We start from the raw sequence: 18789 nt of genomic DNA, 5'->3' as shown, positions 1-18789 counted from the left end.
AGATTTATTTATGGCTGTTCTGGGTCTTCTCCAGTTGCAGCTAGTGAGAGCTACTTTCCAGCTGTGCTGCATGGGCTTCTCACTGCAGTGGTTTCTCTTGTTGTGGGGCACGGGCTCTAGGCGGGTGGCATTCATTAGTTGTGGCTCTGGGCTCTAGAGCACAGGCTCAGTAGCTGTGGCACACAGGCTTAGTGGCTCCACGGCATGTGGGGTCTTCCCGAACCAGGGTTTGAACCATGACTCCTGCATTGGCAGGCAGATTCTTTACTGCTGAGCCATCAGGGAGGCCCGTGATTCATATATTTTCATTCTGATCTACATAATTTCCTTCATTTTGCCTGCTTTGGATTTTATTTGCTCTTCTTTTTCTGTTTTCTTAAGATTGAAGATGAGGTTATCGATTTGAAATCTTGCTTCTTTTAATATATACATTTAGAGGTACAAATTTCTATAAGCTCTGCCTTCACTGCATCCTGTAAGTTTGGTTACGTTTTGCTTTCATTTTCATTCATCTCAAAGTATTTTCTAATTGCCCTTGGTGATTTTGTCTTTGAACGTTGGCAGTTAAGAGTGTGTTGTTTAATTTCTATTATTTCTAAAATTTTCAGAGTTCCTTTTTGATTTCTAATTTCATTCCATTGTGGTCAGAGAACATATTAATACTATGTATGATTTGTAAATGTATTGTGACTATTTTGACCTAGAATATGGTCTCTTCTAGAGAACATTAAATATGCTCTCAAGAAGAATGTATATTCTGCTTCCGTTGGTTGGAGTATTATGTATATGTCTCTAGATCTACTTGATTTATAGTGTCATTCAAGCCTTCAATTTCCTTATTGGCCAGTCAAATTTTTCTATCCATTTTGAAAGTGTTATATTGCAGTCTCTAGCTATTACTGTTGAATTGTCTCTGTCTCCCTGTATTTCTGTCCCTTTTGCTTTATGTATTCCGGATATTAATTTTTTTCTGGTACCAAGTAACTCTGTATCCCTTGTACATTCAGATTTACTTTTAATTTCAGCAAAAACTTTAAAAAACTGTATCCTAGAGTGCTTTTTCCTTTCTTCTCAACCTGTTTTCTGTCTTACAAGTGAGTGTTGGGGCCAGTGCCACATATAGAATCCTCTTCTTGCATTCTAGTTATTTTCATTCCCTTCATCTTTTTCTCTGCATTTCAGGAGACCTTTTAAAACTGTACTCTGCTCCACTGGCTAAGTTTTCTTTATTTTTTTAAATCAAATTTGTTTTATTTTGCATAAATTAATTCTGCAATGATATAACGACATAATTACTGTCTTCAGTTTTTTCCTTCGATGCCTGGCATTGATTTTCCAACATATGGCATATATTCATTAACTTTTTATTGAATTGTGTTAATTTTGTCAACAACCCGTTAATCTCCCCTTGTTTTCCCAGCTTATCTTGGATCTATTTCATTAAGTCCATGTTCTTTTTAACTTTTCTCTAAAGTGAAAATGCAGGTTCTTTTTCTTTTATTTATTTATTTTCGATTGCACTGGGTCATTGTTGCTGGGCACCGACACTCTAGCTGCAGCAAGTGGGAGCTTACTCTGTGTTGTGGTACACTGGCTTACCGTGGTGGCTTCTCTCATTGTGGAGCACGGTCTCTAGACGCAGGGGCTCAGTAGTTGTGAACTGTGGGCCGTAGAGCACATGGGCTCAGTAATTGCAGCACTCTAGCTTAGTTGCTCCACGGCATGTGGAATCTTCCCAGATCAGGGATTGAACCCATGTGCCCTGCACTGGCAGGCGGATTCGTATCCACTGTACCGCAAGGGAAGTCCCCAATTCTTTATTGACTAAAATGGGTAAACCTTCTGGCAAAGTAAATTCTTCCCCCCTTTTTTGTTCTCCTTTCTTCCACTTTAATGCTATAGAATATTTTCATATTATATCTTCTCTTTTTTTCAGATTACCTTTGTCTCTAAACAGTTTTGTGAAAACCATTTATTTGATCCCACATAATGTGGTTAAACTCTTTCTGACTGGCTTATTACCTGTTTACAAGATACTGAGTCCCCTTCCTAGGACATGAACCTGAAGGTTGGTTATATATGGCTTGTTTTTTTTTTTTTTTTTTTCAGAGTTTGGGAAAGGCAGAAAGATAGTAAGTGATTTTAGGATTCTGAACAGCTTTAGCAGGTGATATTTTTCTCTGCCATTGTTTTGAAACATAAACGGATGGCCACTTTTCTACGTGTGGAGGTGAGAAAATACCTGGTTCTATAGGACGCGCCCTTGAGTTTTGCTGCTGTTCTACATAAAGTCAGCTGGGAGCTGCTTTCATAGCATTGTTGTGTTTTGTGTGGGCAGTGATACAGCAGAGGCCTTATTTTTTTCTAGCAAATTTTAGTAATGAAACTAAAGACTTGATTTTAGACTTGAGGTTATTTCCTATCCCTTTTTCTGATTTCTTCCTGGCCAAAGAGGGTATACAGTAAACCATTCTGGCTAGGACAGAAGAAGCTATGTTTTCACTGGGAACGTGTCTCCCCTTGGAAGACATGTTCTTTTTCCTGGGCCACTTATTATAATCAGTCCCTTTTCTGTGAGATAGTTTTAATTCAGTGACTCACCTTTTACCCTTCTGTATGATCCTTTGTGTAGGAAGAGCTTTGTGGTGGCATCAGTTGAGTCTTCCCTGGATTCTGAATACTTTTTTCAATTTTTGATGGTTTTTGTTTGTGTATTTCAGTTAAGAAAGAGGTTCAATAAGCCTGTCTCTGTGCCATCATATTTTCCAAAATCCATTATCTGTTTTCTTAGGATTTTTTTTTTCCTCTCTCTCTTTCATATTCACTTTCTTCTTTTTCTGTAGGCTCCTTCTCAACTAAAACTGTGCTTATCATAGACTATAGTGGAGGACTTGCCTGTCATGATAGCTTTTGTTGATGCTTCAGCCACGTTACATCTTTCTCTTCTCTTTAGTAACAACTATTTTTGTCAAAAAAGATATTATTTTATTACTTTTGAATATAAAAGTAAAAAGATAACTAAATATAAAGAGTTTAATACATAAAATATAAAGACATTGGAAATGAACCATAATTCTCACCATCCTGAAATAGTCATGATCAACATTTTCATAAATAAGCTTCCAGGTTTATATTTTATGTTGCACACACCTACTGCTTACCCTGGATCTGCTTGATCGGCATTCTAATGAAGCTAAATATCAAATGAAGAAACCTGCGTGACAGCATAAAATGAGACCTTTATTACTGTCCAATTAAATGTTTATCACTGTTTCTTACATTTTTGTAAAGCCGGCTGATTTCATATTAGTCTTCACAATCATTTTCATATATGGAGAGAAACAATGGTCCAAAAAAAATGAAACCATACTATGTATGTTTTTTTGAAACTCTACACTTAATATATCATAGACATCTTTCTATGCCAATAAATAAAGATTTATTAGTCATTTTTAATAGCTTTATGAGTTCCATTGTATACATACAATAGTTTTAAGGTTTTTTTTGCACTTTATCATAATTTTCACTTTGGTGGGTAGTCTTGGTACATCTTTATGAATTTTTCTTTCCTAGAGATATATTTCTAAACATAGAATTTCTGGGTTACCAAGTACGTACATGAAAAATGTTTATTCCACACTACTAAATGATCCTCTTAAAATGTTGATTCAATACCTGCCAGTAGCATTCTTGTTAATATTTGCCATATAGGCCAGAAATACGGTATCTATCCTGACTGATATTTCTTTCATCACACCTGCTGCTAAGTCGCTTCAGTCGTGTCTGACTCTGTGCGACCCATAGACGGCAGCCCACCAGGCTCCCCCATCCCTGGGATTCTCCAGGCAAAAACACTGGTTGCCATTTCCTTCTCCAATGAATGAAAGTGAAAAGTGAAAGTGAAGTCGCTCAGTAGTGTCCGACTCTTAGCGACCCCATGGAGCCCACCAGGCTCCTCCATCCATGGGATTTTCCAGGCAAGAGTACTGGAGTGGGGTGCCATTGCCTTCTCCACACCTACTGAATTTTTATTTTCTTTTCTGTATTTCTTTTTTGAATTGCCTATCTTATCTTTAAACCAGGTGTCCTTAGATATGCTAATGCTTTTTTTCCCCTGAACATGTGTATCCAGGACATGTACATGTTGAGGGTTTAAGAGTCAACAGAAGGGAGTAAGTTCAAGTGCCTGCTTGTCCTTCCCCTCTTCCTTCGATGGCACCTGCTCTTTCTCTGACTCGCTCTCTGTGCGTGTCTGACGTGTCTGTGCAGGCTCTCCCCACACTCTGTAATCGATGCTGCAGTGCATTTGCACTCTGTCTACCTCGGTGTTCTTCCTCTCTGCCTCCGTGCACCCGCATTCTGTTCACTTGTGCTGTCCTCTACCCCACTTCATGCCGTCTATTGTCTCACCGTCTCTGCTGCGTACCTCTTGTGAAAGCTTCTCCTTTCCTTCTCTCTCTCTCTCTTTCATGTTCTTGCTGTGCTTGCCTGCTCTCTCCCTCTCTGTTTTTTCTTTCTTTTCCCCTCTCTCACTGTCTGGTTGTATATTGGGGTTAAAGAAAAGGAATAGTTTACTACTGTCAGCACAAAAGAAGTCACATTCAGTTTTTGTTTATGAAGAAAAAGCTAAAGTTGAATGATTTTTCTGTATTTGTCACCCCTCATTGTTTCCAGTTGCCCACGTTACCAGCAGTTGGGCACATGAGCAACGTTAACCACCAAGGAGACATCCCTGAGAGAATAAAATGATAGCCTTAGTCGTGTGTAAATGTTCACTGGTGTTTCTTACATTTTTATAAAACAGGCTAATATCATATCACTCTTCACAGTCACACATATGTGGAGAGAAACAACAGTCAAAGGCAGTATCTTTGAACCCAAGGATAAATTTCATTATGTGTTAAGAGATAAAAAGCAAGCTATCAAACACATGTATTTATATAGCTGGAACAAAAATATTAGGTTATTTTAAGATTGTGGGTTTATACATTTTTTCTTTTTAATTTTTCACTTTTTTAAAACAAGAATCAAGTATTTTCTAATATGAAACCATAAAAAAAATTTTGTGGCACTAACTAAAAAGTGACCTCAGCCAGACTGAGCAAACAAAACATTAGTTAAGAGCTGGAAAACAGAATTCTTAAGCTTCTCATTGTGTTTTAGTTTCTGCCTAAAGTGCCCATTTGAATTCCAATCTAGACATCATAAATCCTTCGAGAAGCAGAGTGAAAGAATAGAATTAGAAAAGTACTATACACAGTTTTTATGCAAAATAAAATAAAATTTTAACTTCAGCTGCCAAGGATTGAGTTAAATATACTCTTGGTTCATGGCGTCTCTTTTAAAAACTTGGTTCCCACATCCCATCCCAATTCCTCTCCTCCTATATGCAACTGGCCTTGTTATGTAAATATCGTTTGACTTAGAAGAGTTCTTACAAAATATGTATTCTGTAGTTGTCATGTATTTTCAGCTTATATAAAATGTATATCATTATTTTTGTTATTTTCACTAAGCATTGTATTTTTAAGATGCATCTACATTGCTATTCATACATCTAATTCAGGTTTCTGATCATTGCACAGCCCTCCATTGAGTGCCTCTACCGGTTTACCTTTCCCTGTAAGTAACACCCATGTTGTCGTCAATTCCCAACAATGCAAAACACCAGCGGTGCACATCCGCGTTCATATTGCCTTATGGACCTTGTGAGGCTGTCTTTGTCACATAAATCCAGAAGTGGAATTCTTGGATCATAAATTACATGTATACATAATTTTCTGCATTAATACCAAAGTACTTTCTAGTCTGTATTTCTACCTGCAGTGCATGAAAATTCCTTTATTTTGAGTTTTTGGTCAATAATTTATAGCTTTGCCAGATTAGAAATACAAGTTTCTATACCAATGAAAGGTGAGGGATTTTTTGGTCATTTTTAATTAAATGTTACTTTTTGTGAGAGTCTACCCTATCTCCACTCTGTAATTTCCAAGGGAAGAAAGTCTGTCAGAGATTGCCAGAATTACTGCTGTGCTTACAACCAGAATGAATTCATATGTTCATCCAAACATAATATGGAATGTGACAAAGTACAAGGATGGAATATTTTAATTGTTTTTATCAGATTTTGATATATAACAGATAAAATAGCAGTATTTAATAGCAGTATTAACAGTGCTGATTTAAGATATCTATATAAAACTTTATTCCTAAAACACAGCATTCACATTTGTTCCAAATACCCGTGGAATGTTTACAAAGATTAACTGTACACTTAGGCAAAATGTTGATAAATCCCCAAAGTAGATTACTAACTAAGCTTATGTTCTCTAAGCACAATACAGTAAGGTTGGTATTTAACGGCTGTAACTTTTTTAAGGAAACATTTTAAAATATTCTAAACTTTTGGGCTATGGGATAACTAAAAATTGAGATTGTAGAATTTTTTTTCATTAATGAGAGTAAAAGCAATATCCAGATATTACAGGATGTGACTAAACCTATATTTACAGGAAAATATAGAGCCTTTAATATTTTAGTTGAGCAGATTCAACTAGGAAGTAATTAAGTAAGCATTCTAAAAATTAGTCCCCCAGCTTGATCAATATAACCAAGATCTGGCTCTTAAAAAAAAAAAGACTAAATCTTTAGTTATTGTGACCATAGGAAAAGGGTCAATGTTAATAGGTTGGAAGGATGTAACTCCAGTCAAAGATGTGGATTTCTTAAAGAAGATTACTATGTGCAACTTTAGGCTGATATATTTTAAAACCTAAATTAAATGGATGATTTTCTAAGAAAATAAGTAGATCATTAACAACAAATTAAAAGACCATCAGTAAATCTATAGACCTTCCTACCCCTAACTATGTGCCCTCCAGAAATTTTGTACAAATATATGTGCTCACCAAAAGTATGAGGGAATGTTTCTTCATTCCTTTGCCAGCTTTGAGTAGTATCAGTCCTTCTAATTTTGTTAATCTGATGTGTGAAAAAACTCATTGCTTTAAATTACATTTTTAAATATTAGATTTCAGAGGTTGCTTGTTACATTTCTTATTTTGAGAATTAACTTCCTATATACTTTGCACATTTTTCTCTGAAGAATTTTTGTTAATTGTTGAGCAATAATTATATGATATTAATGAAGGGAATGGTAACCCACTGCAGTATTCTTACCTGGACAATTCCATAGACAGAGGAGCCTGGCAAGCTACATACAGTCCATAGGGTCGCAAAGAATCGAGCATGACTGAGCATGCACTATCTAAAACCATCTAGTGGTGTAACAGCATTGTTGTATACTAAACTTTATTTATTTGTCACATGCTAGGAAAGGTCACTCCGTCCTCAAGATTGTAAGAAAGTATTCTCCTTGGTTTGTTGTTGTCGTTTATCATATTTAGGGTAGAGGACAATGTACTTAAATCCTTAATCCTCATGGAGTTTATTTTGGTGTGTCTAGGTGTAATTTTATTGCCTAATGTTTAGCTAATTGTCAGATTTTTAAATAAGATAGTGATATTCACAAGTTAATTTATGAGAAAAATTAATACTGTTTTTAAGCTGAGCTTTGATCAGTTGGACTTGGTAATTAATAGCCATGGTTCTTTTGAAATTTCTGCGCAAAGCAGCTAAAATCCTATGTGATAAGGTAATCAAAATAGAGTGATAAGAAGAGGAAACTAATTCTGACTTATGAAATATGGAGTTTTATTTATTAAACTTGAAGTTGGATCAGAGCATCCAAGTGAAAATGTCTAAAACCATAGATATATATGACCTCATGAGTGGAATAAAGATTTTAGAGCCATCCATGTAAAGGTGGTCATAATCCTTATAAATACTATAGCCAAGAAGAAAGATTTGAGAGAATGCAGGGAAGAACAAAAGAGTGAGAGGACCACTGCCAGACCATAATTTTTGAGACTCATGTCATCTAGCTCTACCACCCTCTGTAAAATTTTAATGATCATTTTCTAACCTTCTGGTTTTTCCCGTATATTAATTGAGGACTTCAGCTCTTGGTTTTCTTTCTTCTCTACCCCAAACCCAACCATTATCTGGAAAACTTTACTCTCCATTAGAGATTTTTTAACCTCAGTTCTAATGACAAGTACTGCTGTTATATTTTAACTATACAGTCTCATGGCCTTACTTTGAATTTTGGCATTATCCAGGTTCATACGTCTCTGCGATCTTTATTCATTTTTGTATGAAAAGAAATTTTCTGAGGACCTTTCTGCAGACACAATACATTTTAGGGGACAGGATATTTTATAGTTATCATCTACCATACTTGCAGAAATAATTGACCAGTTCTGATTTTCTAATGGTAAATAATAGTTCTCACCTGAGTTCTGCTTAAGATTTAATCTTGCCTCTCAGAATTAAATCTATGTCAAAATGTTATTTTGAGGGCACACACTTTGTGTCATCTTTTACTGGTTAATAAGTTTTAGTATTGAATTGACAGTTGCCAGGTTGAGCTGCACATATCTAAAAACTTTTCACAAGAAAGGCTGTCTTTGGGTGCTATTGACTGTATTTCTGATTTTCACTCTGCTTTATCAACGTATATCTCTGGTACTAGAGTAGCTATAAATGAATTAGCGTAAATCCATTACTCTGAAAGAAAAGTATCTCAGCAGGCACCTTGCTGGCAGAAGGTCAACGATAACAATCTTCATACGTGAAGAATAGCCGTAGAAGGTCGTGTAAGAAAACATAGACTTTTTCCTACATTTGATGCATTTTCCTAAGCTCAGTTTCCACCTGAAAAGCAATTACTTGAAAACCTTTTTTTTCTGGGTCTATCTGATGGTGTGTCTGATCAATGAATATGGGAATGAATTTCACCTAGATTTTAGTTAAGAAGTACAACAAAAAAACCTGAAACATCTCTGAGATGGTGGCAGTTTTTTCTTAGTTGTAATCAGGCATCAACAGGTGAGTTTACTCTTACAATAATAGAAATTAAAACAGAAGAAGCCAGCCAGTATGTATCTCCTTTCAACTCTGCAACAGAAAGCTTAAAAACCATGGTAGCTGGTAATGTCAGTTGACTTGTGGTCATTTAAATCTTTATGTGTAAGCCCAACTGCAGAGAACTGAGTGGGCTGATTCACCTCCAGGCCATGAGGGATGCTGAGACCACTATAGGAGCTGCCTAAGACTCTCCCTTGGATTAAGGAAGGTGGGTTATTGTGGGTTACCAACAGCGTCTGTAAATGAATTCAGCAAAAATTGCCTTCTATCCTGTGTTGGGTCCTCAGCACAGATTGTCAGACACAGTGCAAGGCTGCGAATTGTGATTCTTGTTTGAGGAAGTCAGCATGGCATGACTGCATCATTCTCACAGTTTGCACTTAGCTCTAGCCATAGTGTGTATACAGTGCTGCCATATGTACAGTATTCAGTGCCCACATTTGTTAGGACTGTTCACTGTTATATGAAGATGACACTGTTGGTACCTTCCTTTGTTCTTGTAGCCCTGATTCAGTAACAGGAGATACAAGACCACCAAGCATGAGCAGCAATTTTTCTCCAAATAAAGATAAATCTTTATTCATAAACTGCTTGTATTTCAGTTTGCGTACACAAATATACACATTTTATAGCTTTCTTGAGATGTTTCACACACCATAAGATTAACCTATTTTAAGTGTACAGTTCAGTGGGTTTTAGTATATATACAGCTGTGCAACCATCATCCCAATTTTAAGGTGTTTTCAATACCTACCATATACACATTAGCAGTCACTTCTTCCAACTTCCTGCCCCTTCCCTGGCTATGTTACTAATCTGCTTTTTTTCCCTCTCTCTCTAGAGTTCTTTATTCTAAACATTTCGTGTAAATGGACATAATATGTGATCTTTTGTGACTGGCTTCTTTCACTTAATATTTTCAAAGTTCATCTATAGTGTAGCATGTATTCATTCCTTTGTATGACCAAATAATATTCCATTGTATGAGTATACATGTTTCACTTGACTATTCATTAGTTAATGAACATTTAGATTTCTTCCACTGTGGGGCTACTATCAACAGAGCTGCTGTGAACATCCATATACAAGTTTTTATGTGGACATAGCTTATATTTCTTTGGGGCATATGCCTACGAGTGGATAGACTCTGGGTCATATGGTAAGTCTATATTTAACCCTCTGAAGGACTGACTACCAGATTGTTATGCAAAGTATTGTTACCATTTTGCATTCTAAGCATCAATATGTGAAGATTCTCATTTCTCCACATCCTTGAAAACACTTGTTTTTGTCTAGCCTTTTGATTCTTACCATGCTAGAGAGTTAACTAGATATATCTTGTTGAGCAAGAATTTATTTTTAGACTATTTTCTATTTTTAAATGTTTACCTTTTTACAGACAGGAATGAACTTAATCAGAAAGATTTAAGTGGAAGCAGACATACATACCAAGACTCCTCATTTAATCAGATGTAAACGTGTGTTCTTTCACACCCAGCAGTGCATACCATGCCCAGTCGTGTACTTTGGAAGTGCAGGAGGTCCTCAGACTCGTTCTTGGGAAGGACCATCCACACTTTGCTGCCTCTGCCCCATAAGGTGCTCCAGCCTCTGCTTCCACAGCTCCACCACTCACTCACTGCTCATTGGCATCTCATTTCATTTGTCTAGGCACTAGTTGGCAAAGGTTTTGAAAATTTAAAAAGATCCAAAATCTGCCTGTGTTAGATTTCCTGGCTCTGTTCCCAGTTCTGCTCTCTGAAGGCACAGGAAAGAGATCTAATCTACTTCTCAGGCCCCCACTTCCTTCCCTGAAGTGTTTTTCTCTCAGGTCTTCACTCATTGAAGCGATTCTCACAGGTCATCCTTTCTACTCCACTTTCCTAAGTTGGCAGCTTCTGGGTCTATTTGTTGATATCCTGTATTTAAACATGTCCCTTTGAATTACATATGGTCTGCCTCAGATAGTGACAGCAGATTTATCATCCTCCTTTCTGTAAACTAAACGGGTAAAGCATCTACCTGCAATGCAGGAGACCCGAGTTCAATCCCTGGATTGGGAAGATCCTGTGGAGAAGGAAATGGCAACCCACTCCAGTACTCTTGCCTGGAAAATCCCACGGACGGAGGAGCCTGGTAGGCTACCGTCCATGGGGTTGCAGAGTCAGACACTACTGAGCAACTTCAATTTTCACTTTCTGTAAACTAGAACACTTCTATGGCCTAACATATGCTTTACTCCTATTGAACTCATCAAAGCCATTAAACCTTTATTGCCACACTTCCTTATTTTTGTTTCATTTATTCTCATTTTTTAAACTGATAATACAATCACATGGTACAAAATTTAAAATACATTAAGTATTTGATAAAGTCTCTCCCCTCTCCTGTTCCCCAGGCACCCATCTTTTCAGAGTTAGTATTACTAGTTCTTGCATATCTTTAGGGATTTTTAAACAGCTTTATTGAAGTAAGTTTACGGAGCTGTGCAGTCATCACCACAATTCAGCTTTAGAACACTTCTGTCACCCAGACAAGTCTCATACCTGTTTATAACCAATTCACATTCCCAGCCCAAGGTGAACTCCCATATTCCTTTTTTCTGCATATTTCATATAAATGGAGTTACATAATAGCTAGTCTTTTGTATCTAGCTTCTTACAGATATTTTCAAGATTAACCCTTACAGTATGTATCAGTACTCCTTTTTATTGCTGATTAGTATTGTGTGACTCTACCACATTTTGTTTGTCTGATGGCCAGTTGGACATTTGCATTGTTTGGGGGCGGATAATATGAATAATACTGCTACGAATATTTGTGTAGAAGTTTTTGTGTTGACACAAAAATTTTTATGTGGACTCATTTCTTTTGAGTATATACCTAGGAGTGGAATTGCTGGGTCATATGGTAAGTTTATGTTTAGTTTTTAAGAAAAATCCCAAAGTGTTTTCCAAAGTAGCTGTATCATTTTGCATTCTCAACAGCAGCTTGTGAAGGTTCCAGTTTCTCCGCTTCCCTGTCAGCACTTAGCACTGCACATCTTTTTGGTGATAGCCATCCTAGTGGGTATAAAGTGGTGTCACACTGTGACTTTAGTTTGTTTCCTTCATGACTGATAGTGTTGAAATCTTTTCATGTGTTTATTGGCCACTCTTACATCTTCTTTGGTAAAATATCTATTCACATCTTTTGTCCATTCCACATACATGAAATATCTCACAACTTATTTAGGCCTTTAATTTCTCCCACCAAAGTTTTATAGTTTTCATTGTACAAGCCTTGCACTTCTGTTGTTAAATTTATTTGCTGATATTTCATTCTTATTGATGCTACTGTGAATGGAGTTTGTTTCCTTAATTTTATTTTCAGATCGCACCTTGCTAGAATCCCATGGACAGAGGAGCCTGGTAGGCTGCAGTCCATGCTAAAGGTCGGACACGACTGAGCAACCTCACTTTCACTTTTCACTTTCATGCACTGGAGAAGGAAATGGCAACCCACTCCAGTGTTCTTGCCTGGAGAATCCCAGGGACGGGGGAGCCTGGTGGGCTGCCGTCTATGGGGTCACACAGAGTCGGACACGACTGAAGTGACTTAGCAGCAGCAGGATATAGAAATACAATTGACAAGAATATAGACATACAATTGATTTTTTATCTTCTTGACCTTATATTCCACAATCTGGCTAAACTTTTTTATTTGTTTTAACACTTTGTAGATTCCTTAGTATTTTCTACAGATAGCATCATGTCATCTGCAAATAAAAATTTTACTTCTTCCTTTCCAATCTGGGTTCTTTTATTTCACAGGTATTTTATACATAAAAGCAAGTAACTATATATTGCATATATTTTCTTCCCTTTTCACAAAAGTGGCAGCAAACTTTGCTTTTTGTATTTGACAATTTATATTGAAAGACCATTTTAGTGTGTAAATTATTCTCCCCTTTTTTAAAAAACAGCTGCAGAAAAATTATAGTGTATTACCAGTCAGTCAAATCTTCCTCACCACACTTTCATACATACTGGTTTAACATGATCTTTGTCTCCTAATTTTATATTAGCTTTTTACATTTTTTGCATCTAAATCATTTGTTCTTTGTAACACTTGCATAGTTTCAGGAATGCAGCTGTTCCCTTTTCTAGATGGGGAAACTGGCAACAGAGATTATGGCTTGCTCAAGAAGAGACAGCTATAGTAAAGGGAAGATCTGAGACTGGTTTAGGTATTTGACCTCCAGACTCACGGCTTTTCTACTGTATCAAAGTTATTGCCATTCTTCCTGATGCATAAGGCTTTACAATTATCCCTTGTTTTATTTGGCCTATCATTCCTGTTATTATTAGGGATCCTGACAGCCCTTTAGTCCCTTCTGGATGTTTTATATGGGAAAGCTGGTTCCATCAGCTTATCCTTCAGCCCCTGTAACTCTATCTTGCCCTCAAGTATGCTATGAGAATTTTTGTTGTTTTATTCAAATTAGTTCTCTGCTATATATTTCTGGTCTGCCAGTTAAATGACCATATCTACCAGGAAAAAAAAGGCTAACCTGGCAGGGTTTTATTCTGCCTGCTTTAGTGAATCTTGGCTAAAATTTGCTGATCTTTTTTTTTTTAACCTGCATATACTTGCAAATAATCAAATTTGTTATCCATTCTGGAATTTTACAGGTCATCATTTTTAAAGCCTGCAGTTTGCTATGCTATTCTTTTTAAAAATTAATTTCCTGTCTCCAGACATTTAACATAGTTCCTCTGCTGCAGGATCTGTTGCAAGTTCCCTGAAGATCCTGAAATATAGTTTATCTAGCTCAGGGAAGGAGATGCTCTGTTTCCTTTCCTGACTTGGGCTTCAATTTACTCTACCAAACGTCCTTAATCAGACAAGCACCTGGCATTTATTCAAAATGTGGATGCCCAGACCCCTCACTTACAACATCCAATTCATTGTTCTGGGTTAGGACCCTTTCTCAGGAGAGTGTTCTGATGAACCAGTTTTAAGAAATACCATTTTATATCAAAATTTTTTTACTATATTTTGGTAATCTTTGTCATTCACAAACATTCCACCATCAGCTCCCTTCATTGCTCTACTTGCTCTGAATATAACTAAAAAACCTTTGGGGCTCAAATATTTAAGTGCTTTCTGCAATATTCCTCACATCCAGGACTTCTCATAGGGCCTTTAAGCTTTTGGGCATTTATTCTTGAATAAACGCCTAAGTCGGATCTTATTGGAAAGCACTCTCTGCAGTTCACCACTCAGCCTCTTTAGTTATCCTCTGCCCTCTTTCTTACCAGTTTTGTGGTAGTGTCACTTCAGAATTTCATTCTCACACCAGGCTAATCTTTGTCTAGCACCCTCTTCAGAGTGTTTTCAAGTCCTGGGAACACACCCAGTCTTGTCTTAGCTTCTTGAAACAGCTTGAGCCCTTATCTAACTACAGCGTCCACCTCTCTATCACAAAATATGGAGTAGTGTGTTCACATTGCTGCAAGCTTCCTGGCAATGTCATCTCAGCCATTTGAACTGGATTGGAAAGGGCTCTTGATAACTTGTATATTTTCTTATTCTGTAGGTAACTATGCCTTTGACCGTAAGTAGTGATAACAGGATCTCTTTTGTTTTTCCAGGTGACGGACCATGTCTCTTCTGACTCTGTTTCATCTTCTACCAGTAGTTTTTGGAGCTCGAACTCTACCCTTTGCAACAAGCAAAATGCACATATGTTAAATAAGGGCGTACAAGCAGGTAAATTAAACATTTTCATTGAAATATTAATATAAGTAGCTCTTAAACCTGTGATAAGACACTCACCTCACTCACAATAAAAGAAATGAAGATTAAAAATGTACTCAAGTATATTCTCTGGTGGTCCAGTGGTTAAGAATCTGCCTTGCAGTGCAGGGAACATGGGTTCGATCACTGCCCGGGGATCTGAGATCCCACGTGCTGCAGGGCAGCTATTGAGGTGGCTCACCACAATTAAAACTTGGCACAGCCAAAACGAAATACATAAGTAAATTTTTTTAATTAACAAAAAATATATACTCAAATGCCATTTGTCACCTATCAGACAAAAATTTAAATTTGATAGCAAGTTTGTGGGCAGGCATGTATGGAAATAGGTACATTGTAGGAGGTGTATAAGTTGGGAGTGCAACCCTTATGACTAACAACTTGGCAGTTTCTATCAAAATTACTTTGACCCAGCACTTTTACTTTTGGAGTTTAGCCTATAGATATGTGGTGCAAATGTGTAAAATGACAAATGGTTAATGACAGAATTAACCTCTGAAGTATTGTTTTATTATAAGCATTAAAGTAAAATCAACTTAGATGTCCATCAGTAGCTAAATTGTTAAATAAATTATTGTATATCCATATAATGAAGTCTTTGGAGAAGGAAATGGCAACCCCCTCCAGTATTCTTGTCTGGAGAATCCCGTGGACCAAGGAGCCTGGTGGGCTACAGTCCATGGGGTTGCAAAAGAGTCGGACACAACTGAGTGACTAACATAATGAAGTCCTACATAGTATGAAGAAGCTTTTGCTACTAATGTGTCAAGATCCCCAAGATACATAATTTAAAAAAAAAGCAAAGTACAGAATTGTATGTAGCATGCTACTACATGTATTTGAAAAATGAAGAGAATTGCTTGAATGTGTGCAAAAATTCTCTGGAATCACAGGGTTATAAACTTAATGGAGAACAGGAATGGGAAGGAGGCTTTCACTTTATGACTTCCTATATCTTTTGATTTTATAAAACAGAAGTAAACCTGCCCCTTGATTATTTTTCCCTTCAAGTCATGTCTTTACATCTGTTAACCTCTTCCTTACCTTGGTTGACTGCATTTACTGTCCTTCTTACTTGGGATCAGAACTGAAATCTTTTTCCCAGTGAATCCATATTAGTAGTTCTTTCCCTCTAATATCTAAACTGACAGAAGTGAACTCCTCCCACAGACACACACATCTCCATCTCTCTACCTTCATCTTCCTTCTCTTCTCTCTCTCAAAGCCTTTTACCCCACCCAAGAGGAGTCAGTAGCCTGCGGTTCGGAAACCTTAAAATTTTTTTAATTTACTGAAGTGGAATAAAAAAAAAACTTAACTCTAGTGGTAATAGTTTAGGCAGCAGTGAAACTACCATTCTTTATGCAGACATCATAATAAGAAAAAGATGTATATCACTTATCATAGTTTAGGGTTCTTTCTGATGGCAATAAGAGAAAATACAACTCAAATTTGTTCTTAAAAATAAGATATCTCACATATTTGAAATTACAATAAAACTTTGAAGACGCTTGATGTAGTAAATCAAATAATGTGATTCCAAAACGGTTTATATCACCTTTCAACTCTGCTTGCATTGTCTTTTTGCTTATACTCATTCAGAGCACTGTCTTCAACAAATATTTTTACATGATGATACTTGTTAAAAATGTGTCCTGATGATTGTTTTGAATATTTTACCAGATTTATTTATTTACTTTTTCTTTTGGCCACACTGCACAGCATGTGGGATCTTAGTTCCTTGACCAGGAATCAAACCCGTGCCCACTGTTGTGGAAGCATTGAACCCTAACCACTGGCCCACTCGGGAATTCCCTATTTTACCAGATGTAGTTATGAAGATTATAGATCTCAATACTTTTTCTTTGCAGAATAGAAAATAAATGATTAAATTTTTTTTTTAAGTTTTCATTTACTGACTTAAATGCATCTGCCAACTAAATCTCAAGGCTTTTCTCAGAGAGGTCTGTGATCTTCACCCTCAGGTAACTTGGAGATTGTGAGTGGTGTCAGAAAAAACACTCGAGATGTTGGAATGACTTTCCCAACTCCAAGTTCTAGTGAGGCTAGAGTAGAAGAGGACAGTGATGTGACTTCTTGGTCAGAAGAAAAAATAGAAGAGAAGAGGCTCCTTACCAGTTATCTTGGGGACAAAAAGTTAAAGAAGAACAAGAAGACCTGCTGTGAAGGTCAGTTTCTAAGTCCTGCTTTCTTAGTAGAAAAACTTGTGAATTTCTGTTCTCTTGCAACACTAGGATTCTTCATTTCTAAACAACTTAATGTTGACCACTCAGCACCGCCTTGGCACATTTTCAAAGTACAGTCATCTCTCTATATCTGGAGGGGCTTGGATTGAGAACCCCTCCTGAATACCAAAGGCTATGGATGCTCAAGTCTTTTATATAAAATGACCTAGCACTGTCCCCCAAATGCAAGGATTCTGCATGCGTGTATACAGAGGGCTGACTGTATTTAATGCTGCAGTTAAGAGTCTATATACCTGCACTAAGCAGACTCTAGGGCATTTTGCTGGCCCCTGACAGCTGATTCTCTGAGAGCCTATATTATGCATATGTTTCTGATGAGAAAAATGAAAAATCTTTTTTCTTTCTTAAAAATATCTCCTATAGGAGTTTCATGGTTTGTTCCTGTGGAAAATATGAAGTCTGGTCCTAAGAAGGAAAATATGCCCAAGCTTCATGGCCCTGGTGTCTCCTGGTTTGCACCAATAACCAACACCAAACCTTGGAGGGAGCCACTGCGGGAACAGAACTGGCAGCAACAGCACATGGACAGCCACAGTTCTCTAGCTGGCCCAGGCAAAGAGCCGCTGAAGCCATTTGTGAGAGCAACCCTCCAGGTACAGTAAGATTGAATTAATTTTAGCTGTATGTTTAAGGAGGAAGAAAGGGTAAACCTGTGACTTGGCATTCTGAAGTATAGTCATGTGACCCTTGTTTCGGGCACCTCCACAGTTCATCTGTTCTCACACTCATTAATCAAAGGCTGCCTTACTATTAGTAGTGTAAATCACATATCACCCTCAGTATCTGAGAGGGGCAAGGCAATAGAAGGGAAGATGTTGTGTAGCTACTCATTGGGTTTTGTAGATAGATACCTGCACGGGGAGTGTAGTAGAGGCCTGATGTTTGCATCAGCCTTATGTTTGTTCCTCCATTTATATAACTCCTATTTCTACTTAGCACAGGGTTTAAAAGGCACCAAGTCTCTTTTTTATAAATACTTGGGACCCAAAGAAAATGTTATTTAATGATGTATTTCTTTGAAGGGAAATTTAAAATCGCACAGTGAGCCAAACTTTATCCCATCCACATTGGGGAGAGTTGTAATTGCCATAATCTTAGTTCTTGATTTATTCCAAAGGCATTTCTTTGATCCCTCTGATTTTCCTACTGGAATTCTCCTACTCAGGGAGTTGTTCGATCATCCTTCAGCTCTAGGTATTTTCTGTAAGTTACAAATAGGCTTTCCAAACCTGCTGGGCAGGTACTGTTTTTGTAGGCCTTTGGAGAAAAGACTGCATCATTAATATGAGGTTGGGGGGCTTTTTCTTCTCCTCAGGAATCCCTTCAGCTTCACAGACCGGACTTCATCTCCCGCTCTGGGGAGCGGATAAAGCGCCTGAAGTTAATAGTCCAGGAGAGGAAGCTGCAGAATATGTTACAGAGTGAGCGGGAGGCACTGTTCAACACCGTGCAGGAATGGCGGGGCTACCGGGACCCCGTGCACCTGCTCCGTAAGAGAGGTACGCTCTGCCTGTTCACTCTCCTGTATTTGGTAGAGAGGGCAGGGTCTGCTTCATGCAAGGCAGCACTGCTCAATGCCAGGCCAGTTACAGTTCAGAAAGTGACTTTTTGCTTGTTGAGACTCAAATCTCCTTACATAACAGAACCTGCCTAATTAAGCTCTCAGCACTTCCATGATCCAGAAAAGCACAGTTAATCTTGCCCTGTCACTACATCTTAAAAATGAGAGTGT

General features: G+C 37.5%; 1 protein-coding gene across 8 annotated transcripts in view; it reads left to right on the top strand.

Annotated features, from left to right (window-relative positions):
• The window catches only part of ALMS1 (Alstrom syndrome 1), a 186828-nt gene that overhangs the window by 159619 nt on the left and 8420 nt on the right, over window positions 1–18789 (top strand). For 7 of the 8 annotated variants that reach the window (XM_010829757.1, XM_010829756.1, XM_010829760.1 and 4 more), the window contains 4 exons: window positions 14625–14742; window positions 16776–16979; window positions 17421–17650; window positions 18373–18556. In XM_010829757.1, the coding sequence (XP_010828059.1) occupies window positions 14625–14742; window positions 16776–16979; window positions 17421–17650; window positions 18373–18556 (736 nt within the window). Of the gene's footprint in view, window positions 1–5585; window positions 7190–14624; window positions 14743–16775; window positions 16980–17420; window positions 17651–18372; window positions 18557–18789 lie in introns of those variants that run through there. The other variant, XM_010829758.1, reaches the window with a different exon arrangement.

This window comes from Bison bison, unplaced genomic scaffold, assembly GCF_000754665.1.
Source record: "Bison bison bison isolate TAMUID 2011002044 unplaced genomic scaffold, Bison_UMD1.0 scf7180017864508, whole genome shotgun sequence".
NCBI classification, from domain to species: domain Eukaryota; kingdom Metazoa; phylum Chordata; class Mammalia; order Artiodactyla; family Bovidae; genus Bison; species Bison bison.
The sequence above is the reverse complement of the archived record's forward strand: the minus strand, read 5'-3'. Positions and strand labels throughout refer to the sequence as shown.